Source organism: Wyeomyia smithii, chromosome 2 (assembly GCF_029784165.1).
Source record: "Wyeomyia smithii strain HCP4-BCI-WySm-NY-G18 chromosome 2, ASM2978416v1, whole genome shotgun sequence".
NCBI lineage: Eukaryota > Metazoa > Arthropoda > Insecta > Diptera > Culicidae > Wyeomyia > Wyeomyia smithii.
The window spans coordinates 169,822,347-169,845,840 of record NC_073695.1 but is presented as its reverse complement, the minus strand read 5'-3'; the positions used below and the strand labels follow the sequence as shown (position 1 = coordinate 169,845,840).

General features: G+C 39.8%; 1 protein-coding gene across 3 annotated transcripts in view; it reads right to left on the bottom strand.

Moving 5' to 3' along the window:
* Window positions 1–678: 678 nt before the first annotated feature.
* Window positions 679–23,494, bottom strand: part of LOC129724749 (zinc finger and BTB domain-containing protein 49) — a 32,125-nt gene continuing 9,309 nt past the window's right edge. Inside the window, exons 2-11 of one of the 3 annotated variants that reach the window (XM_055679896.1) lie at window positions 3,297–3,870; window positions 3,021–3,242; window positions 2,614–2,959; window positions 2,217–2,558; window positions 2,029–2,156; window positions 1,889–1,978; window positions 1,744–1,833; window positions 1,545–1,685; window positions 1,412–1,482; window positions 679–1,322 (exon numbers count right to left, since the gene is read on the bottom strand). In XM_055679896.1, coding sequence (XP_055535871.1) covers window positions 1,417–1,482; window positions 1,545–1,685; window positions 1,744–1,833; window positions 1,889–1,978; window positions 2,029–2,156; window positions 2,217–2,558; window positions 2,614–2,959; window positions 3,021–3,242; window positions 3,297–3,428 — 1,557 coding nt within the window. In that variant the 5' untranslated portion in view covers window positions 3,429–3,870 and the 3' untranslated portion in view covers window positions 679–1,322; window positions 1,412–1,416. The other 2 variants (XM_055679895.1, XM_055679894.1) reach the window with 2 other exon arrangements.

The window sequence follows — 23,494 nt, the reverse complement described above, 5'->3', positions numbered from 1 at the left end:
AGAAGTTGCCCTGGAGCTCAAACTGGAAAAGTGAAAAAGATTATAGATTTTTAACCATTCCTGTGGATTTTGGTGTCCCTAGTTAATGTAGAAGTGCGTCAAAAGGCTGCATGCCGGCATGCTTTTGTCATTGGGAATTTTCTGTCATACTAACAAGCTCTTAGTTCGATGACATAGTAAGCGCGAATAGCATCGCGAGGGATTCGCTTTACCGTGATTAGCTGTACAAATCTACTCACTAATTTGCGATTCGTGTTGATCGAATGGAGCTTATCCCCTATTACTAATTCGATTTCAAATACTAAAACTCATGACATGATATCTATTAGAGATGGTCGGGTTTGATGTTTTTCAAACCCGAACCCGAATTTTTTTTTCGGTCGAAACCCGAACCCGAAACTTTTTTTTCGTTCAAACCCGAACCCGGCCCGAACCCGAAAATTTTATTTTTTTGAAACCCAAACCCGACCCGAGCCCGAGATTTCATAGATTTCATAGTCGGGTTTCGGGTTTTCATACCCAAACCCGACATTTTCAAACCCGAACCCGACCCGACCCCGAAAATATTTTTTTCACAAAACCCGAACCCGACCCGTACCCGACACTTCCAAAAATTTTCAAACCCGAACCCGTCTATAATATCTATATCGCTCTGATGAACAAACTCTTTTTCGTTTATATTATAATTTTATTCAAGCTCCTAAATAGAAAACAGGTTTATAAATTATAGAAAATAAATACTAGAAGTGCGAAACTTCTCTTACTCGTTCTTTTTACATATATTGCAAGGAAGAATAGTCTGGAATCTAAAATACATTGTACCGTTGAATCCAGCAAGGACTGAACTTTTAATCTAACTAAAGTATTGCACAAGCGATAATAGTAAGTAATCTTAAATTAAATCCGCTACTTTTAAGAAGCGTACATTAGATAAGTGTGTGCCACCAGAAAAACTTTATACAAACGGTTCCTGCTTTGCCCTGAGCGTAGATAGATTGTTGTTCGTCGCTGTATTATCCTTGTAGCCTTCTGAGTTGAAAAATCAATGTAATATCAAAAACATTCCAGCATCAAGACGACTTACAGCATTGTTTCTGTATGTCTTTTCCAGCAACGGTAGAAGTTGAATGTCAATGTGGAAGTTTAAAAATTTGCTAAAAATGTTGTCTGAGTGCGGCAACGCCAACGTTTGAATTGCATTCTGGTATTTCTTGATTTTTAAACCAAGATATGTACTAACATGCATCAGATCCACCTGCGCTCAGTAGAGAGCATTTTCGATCTTCGACAAATAGAATGTTTTTCATAATGCATAAGGCAAGCTGTTGTATAAGAGAGAAAAGGTGACACTTTTATTGTTATTCTAGTAAAAACTGCCGATTTTTTTAAGGTACAGAGTTAACGCACGCACAGTGATTAGCTAGTTGTCGAAACCTTTTTGATTTGGATTACTTTAATACCAAGATGTTGGTTGACGTGAACCTGAAACAACCATGGAAAAGGATAATCTATGGGTAACAATTATATACTGAAACAAAACACACCTTTAAATCGGAAGCGTTATAAAAAGATTTGTCGCAGTGTGGACATTTATGCGGTTTTTGTTTTTTATGTCGCTGCATGTGAATGTTCAACTGATAATTGGAACTGAATCGCTTATCACACATGGAGCACGCAAAATTTTTCTGAAAACAAAAAAATCAATCCTCGTAAACATTGAAAATACTGCACACGAATCTCTACCTCAAAATGCGTCTGCCTATGCCGATATAAAATTGATTTAGATTTGAATTCTCTTTGACAAATTGAGCACGTGGGCAGTTTATCGGCTTTCTAAAAACAGAAAACAACAAATTTAGATATGGAATACGGTTGATACTTTACTTACTTCATGCGTCTTCATATGCATTCGTAACATTCCTGGACCTCGAAAACTTTTATGACAAATTTCGCATTCAGGTTGTTTCTTGCAATTGGCCTAGAACAAAAACTGTTAAATAATAATCAATATTCAAATTTTAAACATACCTTTAACCAATTGGAATGGGAAGACATATGCGTTTGCAGACATTTTGGCTGGTTGAATTCTTTGCGACATAAGTTACACACATATCGTCCAGGGCTGGGACAAGAGGTCTGGTGGTTCATAAACTCAGCTGCAAGTTTGAAAATCAAAGAATTGATATCAGAAATTTCAGTGTATCAAGAAACATTACCTAACTGTTTTTCCTCATCATCTGTATCCCCATCAGTAACAAAAAACTCTTCTTCTCCCTCTGCTTCTATTTCTTCTTCCTCCTGCACGTCTTCTTCTATCATTTCGTCATTATCAATCTGACTATCCTCTTGCTCACCATATTCAGATTCCTGTCCATCTTTGATGTGGCATTCTTCAACATCGTCATCTAATTGTTCTTCTCCAAGTTGCTGATGCTGCATTTGTTGGTGTAGGTGCTGTTGTTGTTGAAAAGTGTGCTGGGCTAAATGATGATGTTGGATGGCTGTTGGTGGAGCTGCTACCATCATAGGGACGGATTGAATCGGATTCACAGAAATTACTGCAATAAACATGATTGGGATAAAACTTTAAAGAAAATGTTGATTTCAACCCACCGTTGCTATCATCGTAAAATTGCTGCTCTGCCATATCAGGTTGCACAATAATTTCACACCGATCGTCGGTCGTACGCTGGATTTGCAATAAAGGCGCCGGATGCGCAGCTCCATGAGTAATCATTTGAATGGTATTGTTCGGTCCTTGGATAAACTGTCCAATTTGTGCTGCATGATATTGCGGTGCTTGTATAATTTGTTGCCCTGCTGCAGTAGTTAATAAATGACCCGCATTTATTATTTGAGCTCCGGCATTCAGTAGCTGAGCATTCGTTAGTATCATCGTTGGAGCAGCAGCTTCAGCAATTGACGGAATATCCGTTCGCTGAATATGGATTTCCTGAATCTGTACAACAAACGAAGCAAAGTTATAGAGAAAAGCCCAAACATAAAATATAACAGGTTACAGGTTGGACTTGCGGCAACTTTTGTGTTGCAAGTTGAGGTCTAGAAACTTCAATGGGTAGTTCCTTCGGCATATGCTCTTCCACTACCACGGTTATTCCCTTTATGTATTGCCGCAGTGTACTATCCGATTTTTCCACACGCGTTTTGAACGCATGGCAACGACTGACTTGGTGAATACACTGGATACAAATTTTATCCGGCCAGCCGTCCATTTGTTCTATCTGTAGAGAAGCATAATAACAATACATGAAACAGGCTAAAAGATATGGTCGTACCTGTATTTTAGCTATCTCCATGAGCATTTCCGCGACCATTTCCCCAAACAAAGGACGCATCTCTTTCTTAACCGCTAGACAGATTCGACAAATTTTATCTAACTCAAGGTTTTTCATTATATTCAACTCCATTTTAAAAACCCAGTTTATTTGTTTGTACTACTTTTTAATAAATCGCTCAACAGTTCTGGCTAGAAATTTACTTTATATATACGTATATCGTATAACCAATAATTTGAAATAATAGAAACAAAGTAGTTCAGACAAGTTTTACGATTTTTAAATGTAAACAACTTTTATGCACAACAATCAACACAAATATGGCGTCTGGCGACAACCACAGCGGTGTTGTTAAGCTGTTGAAACGTTATATCTTGCGGTGATTTGAAAAAAAAAAACGCAGATGAAAATTATTCAGAAAATTTTCGAAATTTAGGTTTGCATCATGTTCACTTCATTGTCAGTTTTTTTTATAGATTTTTAAATAACTGCGAACATTTTCCGGAATATCATATATAAACATAATCACACAGTTTAGAAATGTACAATTCATTTTAACACTCATATTTGAGAACTTGTGTGAATTCGCCCAACAAGAAACGTACCCAACAAAATCGTGAAATATTTCATTTTGTTGGGTAGCTGGTTTTGTTGGTTTAAATCCGGATTCATATATGCTGCGTGATTTAACCCTCCGGAACTAAGCCAACATAAACGAAATATTTCAACAGAAGAGAGCATAGAATGCAGCGCTAATGGTGGGCAGCACTGAAACTAAAAATGTGAATTAAACCAACAAAATTGATAAGAGATAAAACTTTACAACTAATTAATAGGCAAGATAGAGCAATATAATGAATTGGAAATGTCACTAGAATCCTAGAAATGTTGCAAAATATTGAGTTGTTCGGCCCAATTGACATTCCTGGTCACCAGGGTAGATATGGGAAAATTCAAGATTTTTCGATTTTTCCCCATATAAGCCTCCCCCTTATCGCATATAGCAAAAGTCTGCCTACTGATAGGGAAATCTAATCGATTGGAGATGTTGACTAGGACCCTAGGCATATTGGAAAATATTGAGTTGCTCGGCCCAATTGGCATTCCTGGTCACCAGGGTAGATACGGGAAAATTCAAGTTTTTTCGATTTTTCCTCATATAAGCCTCCCCCTTATCGCATATAGCAAAAGTCTGCCTACTGGTAGGGAAATCTTATCGATTGGAGATGTTGACTAGGACCCTAGGCATATTGGAAAATATTGAGTTGTTCGGCCCAATTGACATTCCTGGTCACCAGGGTAGATATGGGAAAATTCAAGATTTTTCGATTTTTCCCCATATAAGCCTCCCCCTTATCGCATATAGCAAAAGTCTGCCTACTGATAGGGAAATCTAATCGATTGGAGATGTTGACTAGGACCCTAGGCATATTGGAAAATATTGAGTTGTTCGGCCCAATTGACATTCCTGGTCACCAGGGTAGATATGGGAAAATTCAAGATTTTTCGATTTTTCCCCATATAAGCCTCCTTATCGCATATGACAAAAGTCTGCCTACTGATAGGGAAATCTAATCGATTGGAGATGTTGACTAGGACCCTAGGCATGTTGGAAAATATTGAGTTGTTCGGCCCAATTGACATTCCTGGTCACCAGGGTAGATATGGGAAAATTCAAGATTTTTCGATTTTCCCCATATAAGCCTCCTTATCGCATATGACAAAAGTCTGCCTACTGATAGGGAAATCTTATCGATTGGAGATGTTGACTAGGACCCTAGGCATGTTGGAAAATATTGAGTTGTTCGGCCCAATTGACATTCCTGGTCACCAGGGTAGATATGGGAAAAATCAAGATTTTTCGATTTTTCCCCATATAAGCCTCCCCCTTATCGCATATAACAAAAGTCTGCCTACTGATAGGGAAATCTTATCGATTGGAGATGTTGACTAGGACCCTAGGCATGTTGGAAAATATTGAGTTGTTCGGCCCAATTGACATTTATGGTCATCAGGGTAGATATGGGAAAATTCAAGATTTTTCGATATTTCCCCATATAAGCCTCCTTATCGCATATAGCAAAAGTCTGCCTACTGATAGGGAAATATAATCGATTGGAGATGTTGACTAGGACCCTAGGCATGTTGGAAAATATTGAGTTGTTCGGCCCAATTGACATTCCTGGTCACCAGGGTAGATATGGGAAAATTCAAGATTTTTCGATTTTTCCCCATATAAGCCTCCTTATCGCATATGACAAAAGTCTGCCTACTGATAGGGAAATCTAATCGATTGGAGATGTTGACTAGGACCCTAGGCATGTTGGAAAATATTGAGTTGTTCGGCCCAATTGACATTCCTGGTCACCAGGGTAGATATGGGAAAATTCAAGATTTTTCGATTTTCCCCCATATAAGCCTCCTTATCGCATATAGCAAAAGTCTGCCTACTGATAGGGAAATCTTATCGATTGGAGATGTTGACTAGGACCCTAGGCATGTTGGAAAATATTGAGTTGTTCGGCCCAATTGACATTCCTGGTCACCAGGGTAGATATGGGAAAATTCAAGATTTTTCGATTTTTCCCCATATAAGCCTCCCCCTTATCGCATATGACAAAAGTCTGCCTACTGATAGGGAAATCTTATCGATTGGAGATGTTGACTAGGACCTTAGGCATGTTGGAAAATATTGAGTTGTTCGGCCCAATTGACATTCCTGGTCACCAGGGTAGATATAAGCCTCCTTATCGCATATGACAAAAGTCTGCCTACTGATAGGGAAATCTAATCGATTGGAGATGTTGACTAGGACCCTAGGCATGTTGGAAAATATTGAGTTGTTCGGCCCAATTGACATTCCTGGTCACCAGGGTAGATATGGGAAAATTCAAGATTTTTCGATTTTTCCCCATATAAGCCTCCTTATCGCATATGACAAAAGTCTGCCTACTGATAGGGAAATCTAATCGATTGGAGATGTTGACTAGGAACCTAGGCATGTTGGAAAATATTGAGTTGTTCGGCCCAATTGACATTCCTGGTCACCAGGGTAGATATGGGAAAATTCAAGATTTTTCGATCTTTCCCCATATAAGCCTCCTTATCGCATATGACAAAAGTCTGCCTACTGATAGAGAAATCTAATCGATTGGAGATGTTGACTAGGATTCTAGGCATATTGGAAAATATTGAGTTGTTCGGCCCAATTGACATTCCTGGTCACCAGGGTAGATATGGGAAAACTCAAGATTTTTCGATTTTTCCCCATATAAGCCTCCTTATCGCATATGACAAAAGTCTGCCTACTGATAGGGAAATCTTATCGATTGGAGATGTTGACTAGGATCCTAGGCATGTTGGAAAATATTGAGTTGTTCGGCCCAATTGACATTCCTGGTCACCAGGGTAGATATGGGAAAATTCAAGATTTTTCGATTTTTCCCCATATAAGCCTCCTTATCGCATATAGCAAAAGTCTGCCTACTGATAGGGAAATCTAATCGATTGGAGATGTTGACTAGGACCCTAGGCATGTTGGAAAATATTGAGTTGTTCGGCCCAATTGACATTCCTGGTCACCAGGGTAGATATGGGAAAATTCAAGATTTTTCGATTTTTCCCCATATAAGCCTCCCCCTTATCGCATATGACAAAAGTCTGCCTACTGATAGGGAAATCTTATCGATTGGAGATGTTGACTAGGACCTTAGGCATGTTGGAAAATATTGAGTTGTTCGGCCCAATTGACATTCCTGGTCACCAGGGTAGATATGGGAAAATTCAAGATTTTTCGATTTTTCCCCATATAAGCCTCCTTATCGCATATGACAAAAGTCTGCCTACTGATAGGGAAATCTAATCGATTGGAGATGTTGACTAGGACCCTAGGCATGTTGGAAAATATTGAGTTGTTCGGCCCAATTGACATTCCTGGTCACCAGGGTAGATATGGGAAAATTCAAGATTTTTCGATTTTTCCCCATATAAGCCTCCTTATCGCATATGACAAAAGTCTGCCTACTGATAGGGAAATCTAATCGATTGGAGATGTTGACTAGGAACCTAGGCATGTTGGAAAATATTGAGTTGTTCGGCCCAATTGACATTCCTGGTCACCAGGGTAGATATGGGAAAATTCAAGATTTTTCGATTTTTCCCCATATAAGCCTCCTTATCGCATATGACAAAAGTCTGCCTACTGATAGGAAAATCTAATCGATTGGAGATGTTGACTAGGATTCTAGGCATATTGGAAAATATTGAGTTGTTCGGCCCAATTGACATTCCTGGTCACCAGGGTAGATATGGGAAAACTCAAGATTTTTCGATTTTTCCCCATATAAGCCTCCTTATCGCATATGACAAAAGTCTGCCTACTGATAGGGAAATCTAATCGATTGGAGATGTTGACTAGGATCCTAGGCATGTTGGAAAATATTGAGTTGTTCGGCCCAATTGACATTCCTGGTCACCAGGGTAGATATGGGAAAATTCAAGATTTTTCGATTTTTCCCCATATAAGCCTCCTTATCGCATATAGCAAAAGTCTGCCTACTGATAGGGAAATCTAATCGATTGGAGATGTTGACTTGGACCCTAGGCATGTTGGAAAATATTGAGTTGTTCGGCCCAATTGACATTCGTGGTCACCAGGGTAGATATGGGAAAATTCAAGATTTTTCGATTTTTCCCCATATAAGCCTCCTTATCGCATATGACAAAAGTCTGCCTACTGATAGGGAAATATAATCGATTGGAGATGTTGACTAAGACCCTAGGCATGTTGGAAAATATTGAGTTGTTCGGCCTAATTGACATTCCTGGTCCCCAGGGTAGATATGGGAAAATTCAAGATTTTTCGATTTTTCCCCATATAAGCCTCCTTATCGCATATGACAAAAGTCTGCCTACTGATAGGGGAATCTAATCGATTGGAGATGTTGACTAGGACCCTATTCATGTTGGAAAATATTGAGTTGTTCGGCCCAATTGACATTCCTGGTCCCCAGGGTAGATATGGGAAAATTCAAGATTTTTCGATTTTTCCCCATATAAGCCTCCTTATCGCATATGACAAAAGTCTGCCTACTGATAGGGAAATCTAATCGATTGGAGATGTTGACTAGGATTCTAGGCATATTGGAAAATATTGAGTTGTTCGGCCCAATTGACATTCCTGGTCACCAGGGTAGATATGGGAAAATTCAAGATTTTTCGATTTTTCCCCATATAAGCCTCCCCCTTATCGCATATGACAAAAGTCTGCCTACTGATAGGGAAATCTTATCGATTGGAGATGTTGACTAGGACCTTAGGCATGTTGGAAAATATTGAGTTGTTCGGCCCAATTGACATTCCTGGTCACCAGGGTAGATATGGGAAAATTCAAGATTTTTCGATTTTTCCCCATATAAGCCTCCTTATCGCATATGACAAAAGTCTGCCTACTGATAGGGAAATCTAATCGATTGGAGATGTTGACTAGGACCCTAGGCATGTTGGAAAATATTGAGTTGTTCGGCCCAATTGACATTCCTGGTCACCAGGGTAGATATGGGAAAATTCAAGATTTTTCGATTTTTCCCCATATAAGCCTCCTTATCGCATATGACAAAAGTCTGCCTACTGATAGGGAAATCTAATCGATTGGAGATGTTGACTAGGAACCTAGGCATGTTGGAAAATATTGAGTTGTTCGGCCCAATTGACATTCCTGGTCACCAGGGTAGATATGGGAAAATTCAAGATTTTTCGATTTTTCCCCATATAAGCCTCCTTATCGCATATGACAAAAGTCTGCCTACTGATAGGAAAATCTAATCGATTGGAGATGTTGACTAGGATTCTAGGCATATTGGAAAATATTGAGTTGTTCGGCCCAATTGACATTCCTGGTCACCAGGGTAGATATGGGAAAACTCAAGATTTTTCGATTTTTCCCCATATAAGCCTCCTTATCGCATATGACAAAAGTCTGCCTACTGATAGGGAAATCTAATCGATTGGAGATGTTGACTAGGATCCTAGGCATGTTGGAAAATATTGAGTTGTTCGGCCCAATTGACATTCCTGGTCACCAGGGTAGATATGGGAAAATTCAAGATTTTTCGATTTTTCCCCATATAAGCCTCCTTATCGCATATAGCAAAAGTCTGCCTACTGATAGGGAAATCTAATCGATTGGAGATGTTGACTTGGACCCTAGGCATGTTGGAAAATATTGAGTTGTTCGGCCCAATTGACATTCGTGGTCACCAGGGTAGATATGGGAAAATTCAAGATTTTTCGATTTTTCCCCATATAAGCCTCCTTATCGCATATGACAAAAGTCTGCCTACTGATAGGGAAATATAATCGATTGGAGATGTTGACTAAGACCCTAGGCATGTTGGAAAATATTGAGTTGTTCGGCCTAATTGACATTCCTGGTCCCCAGGGTAGATATGGGAAAATTCAAGATTTTTCGATTTTTCCCCATATAAGCCTCCTTATCGCATATGACAAAAGTCTGCCTACTGATAGGGGAATCTAATCGATTGGAGATGTTGACTAGGACCCTATTCATGTTGGAAAATATTGAGTTGTTCGGCCCAATTGACATTCCTGGTCCCCAGGGTAGATATGGGAAAATTCAAGATTTTTCGATTTTTCCCCATATAAGCCTCCTTATCGCATATGACAAAAGTCTGCCTACTGATAGGGAAATCTAATCGATTGGAGATGTTGACTAGGATTCTAGGCATATTGGAAAATATTGAGTTGTTCGGCCCAATTGACATTCCTGGTCACCAGGGTAGATATGGGAAAATTCAAGATTTTTCGATTTTTCCCCATATAAGCCTCCTTATAGCATATAGCAAAAGTCTGCCTACTGATAGACACAATTTTCCATTAGGCCGGCCGTTCTTGGGAAATTCGATTTTTTCAATAATTTGCCTTGTATTCTTGTTGTGTAGGTCACTTAATCGACTACTACTCCACTATAAGAAAATTCCCAAAAATGATATTTTCAGGAATGGTGACCCACTAGTAGACCAACATTCGCTCATACTCACAATTTACCGCTAGGCCGGCCGTTGTGAGAAAATGCGAGATTTTTTGTGTTTTCGTGATACGAAAGTAAAATTTAAGTTTTTAGTACCGTCTGCCAGGGTGAGATTGTGCCAAAAAAGGATATGTTTTTGTTCCTTAGCTTGTAATGCACACATTTAGGCAATGAGTTTGATCTAAATCACGCCAGTGCACACTTGAATGTTTAGGTAACGACTGCTGCAAATATGGTTAAGTTACAATAAACTATAATTTTGCTAAAATTAAATGAACTTTGGCCTAATCTCACCCCTTCTATGGGGTGAGATTGTGCCAAAAACAAAAAGTTTAATTTAATACCTGTTAAATAAACAGTAGCGCATCTACGAATAATCCACATGAATAATATGATAAAACAGTGAGTATAGGGACGACCATAAACAACGTGGACTATTAAGGGGCTGTAGGGGGTTGACCAGAAACTACGTTTCATATGAATTATAAAAAAAATGTATGACTGGATCAAATCGATACCCGAAGTTACCAGTTATGAGAACGTGGCGTATTTTTATAAAAATTCAAACAACAAAACCGTTCTCCAAAATTTAAGCTCTGCATTTTTGCGGTAAGGTCTCCTAAATCCATACGCGATTAAACATTTATTTTAGCATGCAAACATTTTGAGAAAAACGAGTTCAAATTCACCAAAGTACGTATTTTCATGGAAACCTGATTTTCTCAGTCTCTCACGGTAGGTTTCAACTCAGCTCCTCAATTTCAAAGCTCTATATTTCTAGAGTAACGTCTTCTGAATCCAAAGATGGTTAAAGATTTATTTAGCATGCACAGATTTGGAGAAAATCAAGTTTTCAAGAGAACTCATACTTCAGTGAATTCAAACTCGTTTTTCTCTAAATCTGTGCATACTAGAATAAATTTTCACCATCTTTGAATTCAGAAGACGTTACTCTAGAAACTTAGAGCTTGAAAATCGAAGGGCTAAGTTGAAACCCAATGTGAGAGACTGAGAAAATCAGGTTTCCATGAAAAAACGTACTTTAGAGCAGCAACTATTCCTCTTGAATAAAATTCCAAGTTTTTCCAAATCGGCCGTTCCTGGCCACCTGGGCAATATCACAATAGATCTAAGCTCTGGTCGCAGTACTGAGTCCACACAGAAAAAAAAATGAAAGATATTCATCAATGTTGAAGAGAATATTTTTTCTTCTAAAATAGAGTGCTGCAAATAAATAATCAAAATACAGACCCCGTTCGATTTTGCCAAACAAGACATGGCAGAATTTTCCTGTTGCCAAGATAGAACCATGCCAAAAATGAACGATTCTCTTTTCATGACTTTTTTTCATAAATATTTCCACCAATAAAATAGTTTTAGTTCCAAGTCGTTTGAGGTGTCGCTTGATGAATTGAAGCTGACGACTTAGATACTTGATATTACTACCCGAGTAATTAGAGGCTTAGTACTGCTTAGATCATGATCATTATATTACCGGCATATGTTCCGGTCATATTCCAGGAACCGTTTTACCGATTCCGGTCATCCGCTTCGGCAACATAAAGAACCAAAATACCCTTCTTTGGAACTAAGATAACTAGGAAATGTGATTAGACATAATCGCTCGTTTTTGGCACATGTGTGCCAAAATCGAACCGTGCTAAAAGTAAAACGAGCTCAAATCAAACAGAGCCTCAAAGGGAAATATAAAACTATTGTAGTTCTACGTCAACTATGCGGTCGTATGTTGGATACCACCCTCCTACTATTTTATTTATTCTTCTATTCTGATGTGAATTTTTTCTAATTTTGGTGGCCGATCCACGCGATAGAGGTGGACGTGGCACAGTGTTCAGAAAGGGCTGAAATCAGGGCCAAATTAATAACTCCTGGGGGTTGCTTCCGAGATGAACGATACCTTCTCGAGTGTTGATCCTGAAACTATTGGGTAATTCAAAATTTCGCGCTGTCGCTAATTGCTAAAGGAAGCAAAAAAGAAGGATAATGTCTAAAGATAGTTTGTAGAGAATACTATTTTGAGAAACTCAACACGATATTGCTGTTTTTTACTTGCTTTCTTGCATTAGAGAATGAAGAATAAAGAGCTGTACATTATATTAATCGTATGAAATTGTGTGCATTCGCGTTGATGAATCTGTGTGCAATATAATACCGAACTTGATGTTGAACTCCATACCTATTTATGTCTTTTATAGCTTTTGAATAATTACTCTGCTCCCAGGCAGAGTTTTTGATAAATATGTTATATGTTCAAGGATCGTTATGGCACAAGTTCAAAAATATAAAGCCAATCATGATTACTTTGGCGTTTCGAGGATAAATTGGGAATTTTATGTTGTAAATAGTGTTGAAGCACTTTTGTCTAATATTTGGGCTTTGGATTCATGAATGTTGCCAAGTTTTTGAATTTCATAGGAATATTCTCCCGCGTCAACGAAGACAAGGCCAGTGTATATCGTCGTAATACTGGAGACGGCTATCGTGGTATAAAAAGATAATGATTGTGAATGTAGATGATATACTTCCGGATACACTAGGCAATTCAAATATTATTTCGATTCGTTTCGTTATATATAGGCTTCCCTTCAAAATATATAGAAAATTTTGTATTGAATAAAGTAATTTGTTCATTACACCGATGATACAGATAAGAGTGTAAACAAACGTGTAAAAATGAAAATGTGTAAAAATATCTAACTGTTACAGTAGTCTGTTACTCATGGCAGCTGTTTAACGCGTGGACAAAAACGGTGAAAAAAACCACTTCGTTCAAAAAATCTTTGTTGAAAATTAAAAAAAAATACCTCACTGTATTTCTTGTTACGAACCATGCACACGTGTGCCTGGCACCAACAGCATCTTCTGTTGTTGGTTTGGTAGAATCTAATACACTTCTGATAATTACTAGACAACACTAGTCCCAACAACAGATTTAGTATTTGTCGGTTTAATACGGTCGAAAAAATAAACAAAAATCAAATATGATATCACGCATTCCTCCCAAGTAAACACCACAAATTTGTGAGTGGTACGAACGACCTTTCGGTTGTACGTCGGTGTAAATCAGAACCACATCTTGTAGCATAACATTCAGCAGAACACTGAAATAAACCACTAACTGGAAGTGACCCAAACAGCATTTGTACGCTGGTTGGAATCGGTTCAAAATCGGGATGTTGAGCAGTTTTGTGCTCTAGTGAAGTAAACCACACACGCACGTGGTCTGTAGCCGTAGCATTTATTAGTAACATCGAAATCAACATAACTGCTGGCGCCAAGATGTAGGCTAGCTATTTCGGTACACTTGTCGCAATCCCATCGCATAATTTCTCTCTAAGTGTCAGCCGCTCACAATCCCGTTCAGACTCACTTAGCGCGATAGTCTCTAGAGAAACCTCGAAGAAAGGTTGGAAAGGGACAGATAGAGCCAATTTGAGATTCCAAAATGAAACAGCCAAAAGAATCGTAGATTTCCGAAGTAACCCGAAGAAGTTGGCGGGACATTACGTATTTCCTGTAAGTCGTACGGAATCACCTTCCCTTATCTGAGGACTTACATTGCTCGTTCATTTCGTCCTAGCCCGCCAAGCATTTCGAAAGTGTCGCGCGTGTGTCTGTTGTCCGCGTTTTTTCTTTGAGTTTCTACTAGTAAGTCATATAATGTGAACGTAGTAGAGTTGTATTAAATTTCTTTATTTTAAATTAGATTCCGAAGTGTCGATAAAGTGTGCAATAGTTTCGCTAAAATACAAAACGTGTGCAAGAAAGTTCAGAATAGGTAAATCTGCACGACGAACGAGAGGAAAGGGACAGCGAAAGGCGCACCGCGCACTGGTTTTTTTCCATTGGACGAAATTCCCGACAGCGCTACATCGTCGCAAGACACGCGGTATTCCGAAAACCCGCATCATCTTGTGACATCCTGTAGACCGGAGCCCTCCGGTGAGCTAGTGTCCGTTTCAGGTCGAGATATCTCCCTGTAAGCGGCACTAAGGAAGCGAGTTTATCCCCGCCGCAGTTCATCCCCCATCGGCGTTTGCCGACCGATCGCACGCCCGTTGCCACATGTGATCGTCATCACCAGCAGCCAGCCGTAGCCAGCAAAGCAACTCACATCATCATCAGCAGCCAGCCGTAGAAGTATCCAGCGAAGCAACCAATAGCAGCAACAACAGCGACCGTCGCAGCAGTCTCGGTGAGTCGTATCGTTCTTTCTATCAAAGAGGCCTCCTTAAAGGACGCCCTGTAGATGCTGTAACAATTTTCCCGACTTAAGTCGGCCGTGACCGGCATGATAACGCCGTGTCCTGAATTATAGGGTGAGCATAATTTAGCGTGCACGCAAATATGACAGAACCACTTTTATGAACGCCACCTTACCAGATTAGACACCCGGGTGCAAGCATTTGCTTAAGCCGGTGACGTCACTGCAGATTCATTATAAAGCAGCTGATTGAAATTAAAGCACACGGGTCCACGAGCACAGTAGGGAGAAAAAGCACACGAACAATAGAAGATAGGCCTAGAGTTAAGTACATATAGAGCAAAATCATTTCAAATCGCCTGAAATACGCGAAAATTTAATCGACCATTTTTGATTTGAATGAAACTTTGCACACGTATTTGGCTTAGCAAACAGAGCATTTTTCACAGGGGGAGAGATTTTTTACACCCATGAGTTACATTCTAAAAGGGCGTATGCCTTTTGGCATAGGTTTTATTCGAAGCATTGTAGCCCAGAAACCGTTGGTTGTATAGAAAAACTGTCTGAGAATGAGTTGTAGGGAATTGAAAATGCACCATAAAAAAATATACACTGTACAAAAAAAATTTTTTTGACCAAAAAATATTAAAAATAAACATTAAATTTCAATTTAAAAAAAAAAGAGTTGAATTTTTCTTTTATTTTTTTTTTAAAGAAACTTGACGTTAAAAGCAACTTTTAAAAAAAAGTCCAGGATGAAGAAATGAAAAATAATTTTTTTATGGTAGATTAATTTTTTTATGAAAATTCTAATTTAAACATTTTTCAAAATATTTGTATTCTGATGATTTATTTTATGGTGATTTTTTATGGTGCATTTTCAATTCCCTACAACTCATTCTCAGACAGTTTTTCTATACGACCAACGGTTTATGGGCTATAATGCTTCGAATAAAACCTATGCCAAAAGGCATACGCCCTTTTAGAATGTAACTCATGGGTGTAAAAAATCGCTCCATCTGTGGAAAATGCTCAGTTTGCTAAGCCAAATACGTGTGCAAAGTTTCATTCAAATCAAAAATGGTCGATATTCGACCATCGGTGATTTGGCGCGATCTTGCTCTATACCAATACAACACACATGAAAGCATGCTAGTAATATAAAATACAAACCTGTCCTTTGTTGTCTCCAATAATCGGTTTGATTAGTTAAACAAATGATGTAATGTGTTTACTGGAAGGATTTAGTACGTTCTAATATGTTCACGTCATTCGTATTCGTGTAGTTCGGTTCGTTGTGTCTTCCGCGTGGCGGAATTTGAATGCCGAGCAAAGCTCATTGTTCGAGATGTTTGCGCCGTCTAGCGGCAAATAGCGACTTTGCCTGTGATGATATCATCAAGGTATGGGTGATTCCTTACCGCAAGCTTTCTATGCGTTTACGTAGGTGTTGAAAATTTCAGCCGGCTGATAGAAGGGTTTTCTACCCGCTTTTGGAGCCTTAAATTTATTAGCCTATCTGGTCCGATCCTGATTCCTTCTTTTTATGGCAACTTTGACTGACCCGTAGGGGAGTCTTACCGGGCAAACATAGCGTGGCGTGCAGTCTCCTAACGGAGTGGCGCTTAAGCTGCACGCTGATTAGGGATCGACCAGGGCCGGCTACAGGTCCCTACAGCATTACTAATGTCTGCTAGTTTAAACCGCTATCAAATATAAATAAACCAAATTTGCATTTCTAATCAGCCGACCGAACGGAGAATAAACCGGTAATATTTCAAAAGCGACGAGTGAATGTATGATCGCATCACTTATCAAGGTGAATCCTGATCCAACTTACCCTTCCCAACTAACAACACCTCCTTCCCGTGACCTTTGTGGAGATGCAGAGATAAACACGGTCTCCAAATAGCAAGGGTCACACTTACATCCCTATCCTCTTCCTACCTGATTGCAAGGACGTGGCCGGCGTTGTTATTGATCCTTTAAAGTATTGAGTCACTAAAACTTGTACAATGAGAATGGTCGGTGACTCCCAGCCCCATTCAGTTGATTCACTGTGCAATTTTACTGATTCGGATCGATCACGGAGTGCAACCATTGATATGTGCAGTCAGTCAAGCTAAGCTAAGCTTTTCGATGTTAGGTTGTGACCGAACTGAAGCTACATTGGAAGGTAAGCCTCCTTGAGCGCATTTTGCCGACCCTGAAAAAAAGAGTGACGCCGGGCAATCAAAAAGTAACAGGAAAAGGGAACAAAATGGTGGGTGGTGAAAGGAGGGAAATCAAGAGTTGAAAAACCGCCAAACGATCAGAAGTACCGCAGCGTTCGTGTAAGAAGCAAGTGAGTAGAGATTCAGAAAAAAATATAAAAAAGCTAAGTGAGTACCTAATATCAGCCAAAGAAAGAGTGCATTCAGGTAAAGAATACCACCCCACTTTAGCTATGACGTGCTAATAGTTTATGTCCGAGTAGGACCTTTTTTTCTGTTTCTTCACCAAAACGAATATTTTATTCGTTCGTCGTTCGCTCACTTCACACGAGTCGGCCTAGGTGGTGAAATCCGCCTACGTCTAACCGTAAAGGAGTTCCGGGCAGCGACGAGCCCGCGGAATCCTCGGACAACTGGCCCTGATAGTAAAGGAGGACCCTTCTCGGTGGCGCCAATACGGTCTCGTCCGTGGCCCATCGATTGAGTCAAAGGAGGAAGACGCTGAAGAACCTGCTTCCCCGCCAAACCACGCATCCGCCATTGCGATTTTGGTCATCATACTAGAGCAGCGTAAAACAGCAACGAGTTTTCCCCCTCCCCCGCAACCAGCAACGCAGCATCGCAGCAACAGCAACGCAGCCCAGTAGAATCAGAACCCTTCGAAGTAGCCGGTACGTACCGTGAGAAGAAGAGTGATCCGCTAGCGCCACCCCCCCCCCCCCCCCCAAACACACACGCACCCCCTTAGATACGTAATCAAACAAAGTAAAGATTGAATGAACAGTTTTTCCATTTAAGGTCAAAAGAAACCTCCTAGGAATCCAATAGTTTTTTGCACAACTTTTCGCGCGTAGTCCCTCCGATTACCCCGCAGCAAGCCGACCCGGTGATCCAAGATTCACGGTCTCTTGCTCGGTGAGCTTTCTCGGGAGCACTATCTGCCCAAATAGTCATAGTGATATCGACAAAAGAGAAAGTTATTACAAATATGTTCCCGAATATCTGTCAGAATCATGAGATCCATGAATGAGAGCATTTCCAGTTTCCATGCCTCGAAACCTGAACCTACCAAAATTATGTTATTCTTGTCTCATTACATAATAATTGACGTTAAGCATCTAAATACCAACATATTAAAAGCAACGATACTTCGAAATAAATATTTTGACGATGATGTCCCTATTTCGATAATATAAACCATTTCAAATGATTTCGTACCGTCCTTCCTTTTCGACAAAGCTCTCGCAATGATGCCGAAGTGGCGGGGTTCTAGCTTATCCAGCAGAATCCAAATCGTCGTACTTATTTCGTCGGCTAGGTCATTGCCGGTTTTTCCGGTTCGTATTCAATTCATGATTGATGTATGTAGTATATTGATTTTCACATGCTCCTTTACTAGGACTTCGTTGCCTAGTCAACCGACGGAGTCGCAGTTTCGGGTGTATTTTCCCTGGTGACCACGAATGTCAATTTCAGTAGGCAGACTTTTGCTATATGCGATAAGGAGGCTTATATGGGGAAAATCGAAAAATCTTGAATTTTCCCATATCTACCCTGGTGACCACGAATGTCAATTGGGGCGAACAACTCAATATTTTCCAATATGCCTAGGGTCCTAGTCAACATCTCCAATCGATTAGATTTCCCTATCAGTAGGCAGACTTTTGCTATATGCGATAAGGGGGAGGCTTATATGGGGAAAAATCGAAAAATCTTGAATTTTCCCATATCTACCCTGGTGACCACGAATGTCAATTGGGCCGAACAACTCAATATTTTCCAACATGCCTAGGGTCCTAGTCAACATCTCCAATCGATTAGATTTCCCTATCAGTAGGCAGACTTTTGCTATATGCGATAAGGGGGAGGCTTATATGGGGAAAAATCGAAAAATCTTGAATTTTCCCATATCTACCCTGGTGACCACGAATGTCAATTGGGCCGAACAACTCAATATTTCCCAATATGCCTAGGGTCCTAGTCAACATCTCCAATCGATTAGATTTCTCTATCAGTAGGCAGACTTCTGCTATATGCGATAAGGAGGCTTATATGGGGAAAAATCGAAAAATCTTGAATTTTCCCATATCTACCCTAGTGACCACGAATGTCAATTTGGCCGAACAACTCAATATTTTCCAACATGCCTAGGGTCCTAGTCAACATCTCCAATCGATTAGATTTCCCTATCAGTAGGCAGACTTTTGCTATATGCGATAAGGGGGAGGCTTATATGGGGAAAAATCGAAAAATCTTGAATTTTCCCATATCTACCCTGGTGACCAGGAATGTCAATTGGGCCGAACAACTCAATATTTTCCAATATGCCTAGGGTCCTAGTCAACATCTCCAATCGATTAGATTTCTCTATCAGTAGGCAGACTTTTGCTATATGCGATAAGGAGGCTTATATGGGAAAAAATCGAAAAATCTTGAATTTTCCCATATCTACCCTAGTGACCAGGAATGTCAATTGGGCCGAACAACTCAATATTTTCCAATATGCCTAGGGTCCTAGTCAACATCTCCAATCGATTAGATTTCTCTATCAGTAGGCAGACTTTTGTTATATGCGATAAGGAGGCTTATATGGGAAAAAATCGAAAAATCTTGAATTTTCCCATATCTACCCTAGTGACCACGAATGTCAATTGGGCCAAACAACTCAATATTTTCCAACATGGCTAGGATCCTAGTCAACATCTCCAATCGATTAGATTTTCCTATCAGTAGGCAGACTTTTGCCATATGCGATAAGGGGGAGGCTTATATGGAGAAAAATCGAAAAATCTTGAATTTTCCCATATCTACCCTGGTGACCACGAATGTCAATTGGGCCGAACAACTCAATATTTTCCAATATGCCTTGGGTCCTAGTCAACATCTCCAATCGATTAGATTTCCCTATCAGTAGGCAGACTTTTGCTATATGCGATAAGGAGGCTTATATGGGGAAAATCGAAAAATCTTGAATTTTCCCATATCTACCCTGGTGACCACGAATGTCAATTGGGCCGAACAACTCAATATTTTCCAATATGCCTAGGGTCCTAGTCAACATCTCCAATCGATTAGATTTCTCTATCAGTAGGCAGACTTTTGCTATATGCGATAAGGAGGCTTATATGGGGAAAAATCGAAAAATCTTGAATTTTCCCATATCTACCCTGGTGACCAGGAATGTCAATTGGGCCGAGCAACTCAATATTTTCCAATATGCCTAGGGTCCTAGTCAACATCTCCAATCGATTAGATTTCTCTATCAGTAGGCAGACTTTTGCTATATGCGATAAGGGGGAGGCTTATATGGGGAAAAATCGAAAAATCTTGAATTTTCCCATATCTACCCTGGTGACCAGGAATGTCAATTGGGCCGAACAACTCAATATTTTCCAATATGCCTAGGGTCCTAGTCAACATCTCCAATCGATTAGATTTCCCTATCAGTAGGCAGACTTTTGCTATATGCGATAAGGAGGCTTATATGGGAAAAATCGAAAAATCTTGAATTTTCCCATATCTACCCTGGTGACCACGAATGTCAATTGGGCCGAACAACTCAATATTTTCCAATATGCCTAGGGTCCAAGTCAACATCTCCAATCGATTAGATTTCTCTATCAGTAGGCAGACTTTTGCTATATGCGATAGGGAGGCTTATATGGGGAAAATCGAAAAATCTTGAATTTTCCCATATCTACCCTAGTGACCAGGAATGCCAATTGGGCCAAACAACTCAATATTTTCCAACATGCCTAGGATCCTAGTCAACATCTCCAATCGATTAGATTTTCCTATCAGTAGGCAGACTTTTGCCATATGCGATAAGGGGGAGGCTTATATGGAGAAAAATCGAAAAATCTTGAATTTTCCCATATCTACCCTGGTGACCACGAATGTCAATTGGGCCGAACAACTCAATATTTTCCAATATGCCTAGGGTCCTAGTCAACATCTCCAATCGATTAGATTTCTCTATCAGTAGGCAGACTTTTGCTATATGCGATAAGGGGGAGGCTTATATGGGGAAAAATCGAAAAATCTTGAATTTTCCCATATCTACCCTGGTGACCAGGAATGTCAATTGGGCCGAACAACTCAATATTTTCCAATATGCCCAGGGTCCTAGTCAACATCTCCAATCGATTAGATTTCCCTATCAGTAGGCAGACTTTTGCTATATGCGATAAGGAGGCTTATATGGGGAAAATCGAAAAATCTTGAATTTTCCCATATCTACCCTGGTGACCACGAATGTCAATTGGGCCGAACAACTCAATATTTTCCAATATGCCTAGGGTCCTAGTCAACATCTCCAATCGATTAGATTTCTCTATCAGTAGGCAGACTTTTGCTATATGCGATAAGGAGGCTTATATGGGGAAAAATCGAAAAATCTTGAATTTTCCCATATCTACCCTAGTGACCACGAATGTCAATTGGGCCGAACAACTCAATATTTTCCAATATGCCTAGGGTCCTAGTCAACATCTCCAATCGATTAGATTTCTCTATCAGTAGGCAGACTTTTGCTATATGCGATAAGGAGGCTTATATGGGGAAAATCGAAAAATCTTGAATTTTCCCATATCTACCCTGGTGACCAGGAATGCCAGTTGGGCCGAACAAGTCAATATTTTTCAATATGCCTAGGGTCCTAGTCAACATCTCCAATCGATTAGATTTCCCTATCAGTAGGCAGACTTTTGCTATATGCGATAAGGGGGAGGCTTATATGGGGAAAAATCGAAAAATCTTGAATTTTCCCATATCTACCCTGGTGACCAGGAATGCTAATTGGGCCAAACAACTCAATATTTCCCAATATGCCTAGGGTCCTATTCAACATCTCCAATCGATTAGATTTCTCTATCAGTAGGCAGACTTTTGCTATATGCGATAAGGAGGCTTATATGGGGAAAATCGAAAAATCTTGAATTTTCCCATATCTACCCTGTAACCACGAATGTCAATTGGGCCGAACAACTCAATATTTTCCAATATGCCTAGGGTCCTTGTCAACATCTCCAATCGATTAGATTCCCCTATCAGTAGGCAGACTTTTGCTATATGCGATAAGGAGGCTTATATGGGGAAAATCGAAAAATCTTGAATTTTCCCATATCTACCCTGGTGACCAGGAATGCCAGTTGGGCCGAACAAGTCAATATTTTTCAATATGCCTAGGGTCCTAGTCAACATCTCCAATCGATTAGATTTCCCTATCAGTAGGCAGACTTTTGCTATATGCGATAAGGGGGAGGCTTATATGGGGAAAAATCGAAAAATCTTGAATTTTCCCATATCTACCCTGGTGACCAGGAGTGCTAATTGGGCCAAACAACTCAATATTTCCCAATATGCCTAGGGTCCTAGTCAACATCTCCAATCGATTAGATTTCTCTATCAGTAGGCAGACTTTTGCTATATGCGATAAGGAGGCTTATATGGGGAAAATCGAAAAATCTTGAATTTTCCCATATCTACCCTGGTGACCACGAATGTCAATTGGGCCGAACAACTCAATATTTTCCAATATGCCTAGGGTCCTAGTCAACATCTCCAATCGATTAGATTTCTCTATCAGTAGGCAGACTTTTGCTATATGCGATAAGGAGGCTTTTATGGGGAAAAATCGAAAAATCTTGAATTTTCCCATATCTACCCTAGTGACCACGAATGTCAATTGGGCCGAACAACTCAATATTTTCCAATATGCCTAGGGTCCTTGTCAACATCTCCAATCGATTAGTTTTCTCTATCAGTAGGCAGACTTTTGCTATATGCGATAAGGAGGCTTATATGGGGAAAAATCGAAAAATCTTGAATTTTCCCATATCTACCCTGGTGACCACGAATGTCAATTGGGCCGAACAACTCAATATTTTTCAATATGCCTAGAGTCCTAGTCAACATCTCCAATCGATTAGATTTCTCTATCAGTAGGCAGACTTTTGCTATATGCGATAAGGAGGCTTATATGGGGAAAAATCGAAAAATCTTGAATTTTCCCATATCTACCCTAGTGACCACGAATGTCAATTGGGCCGAACAACTCAATATTTTCCAATATGCCTAGGGTCCTAGTCAACATCTCCAATCGATTAGATTTCTCTATCAGTAGGCAGACTTTTGCTATATGCGATAAGGAGGCTTATATGGGGAAAATCGAAAAATCTTGAATTTTCCCATATCTACCCTGGTGACCAGGAATGCCAGTTGGGCCGAACAAGTCAATATTTTTCAATATGCCTAGGGTCCTAGTCAACATCTCCAATCGATTAGATTTCCCTATCAGTAGGCAGACTTTTGCTATATGCGATAAGGAGGCTTATATGGGGAAAATCGAAAAATCTTGAATTTTCCCATATCTACCCTGGTGACCAGGAATGCCAGTTGGGCCGAACAAGTCAATATTTTTCAATATGCCTAGGGTCCTAGTCAACATCTCCAATCGATTAGATTTCCCTATCAGTAGGCAGACTTTTGCTATATGCGATAAGGGGGAGGCTTATATGGGGAAAAATCGAAAAATCTTGAATTTTCCCATATCTACCCTGGTGACCAGGAGTGCTAATTGGGCCAAACAACTCAATATTTCCCAATATGCCTAGGGTCCTAGTCAACATCTCCAATCGATTAGATTTCTCTATCAGTAGGCAGACTTTTGCTATATGCGATAAGGAGGCTTATATGGGGAAAAATCGAAAAA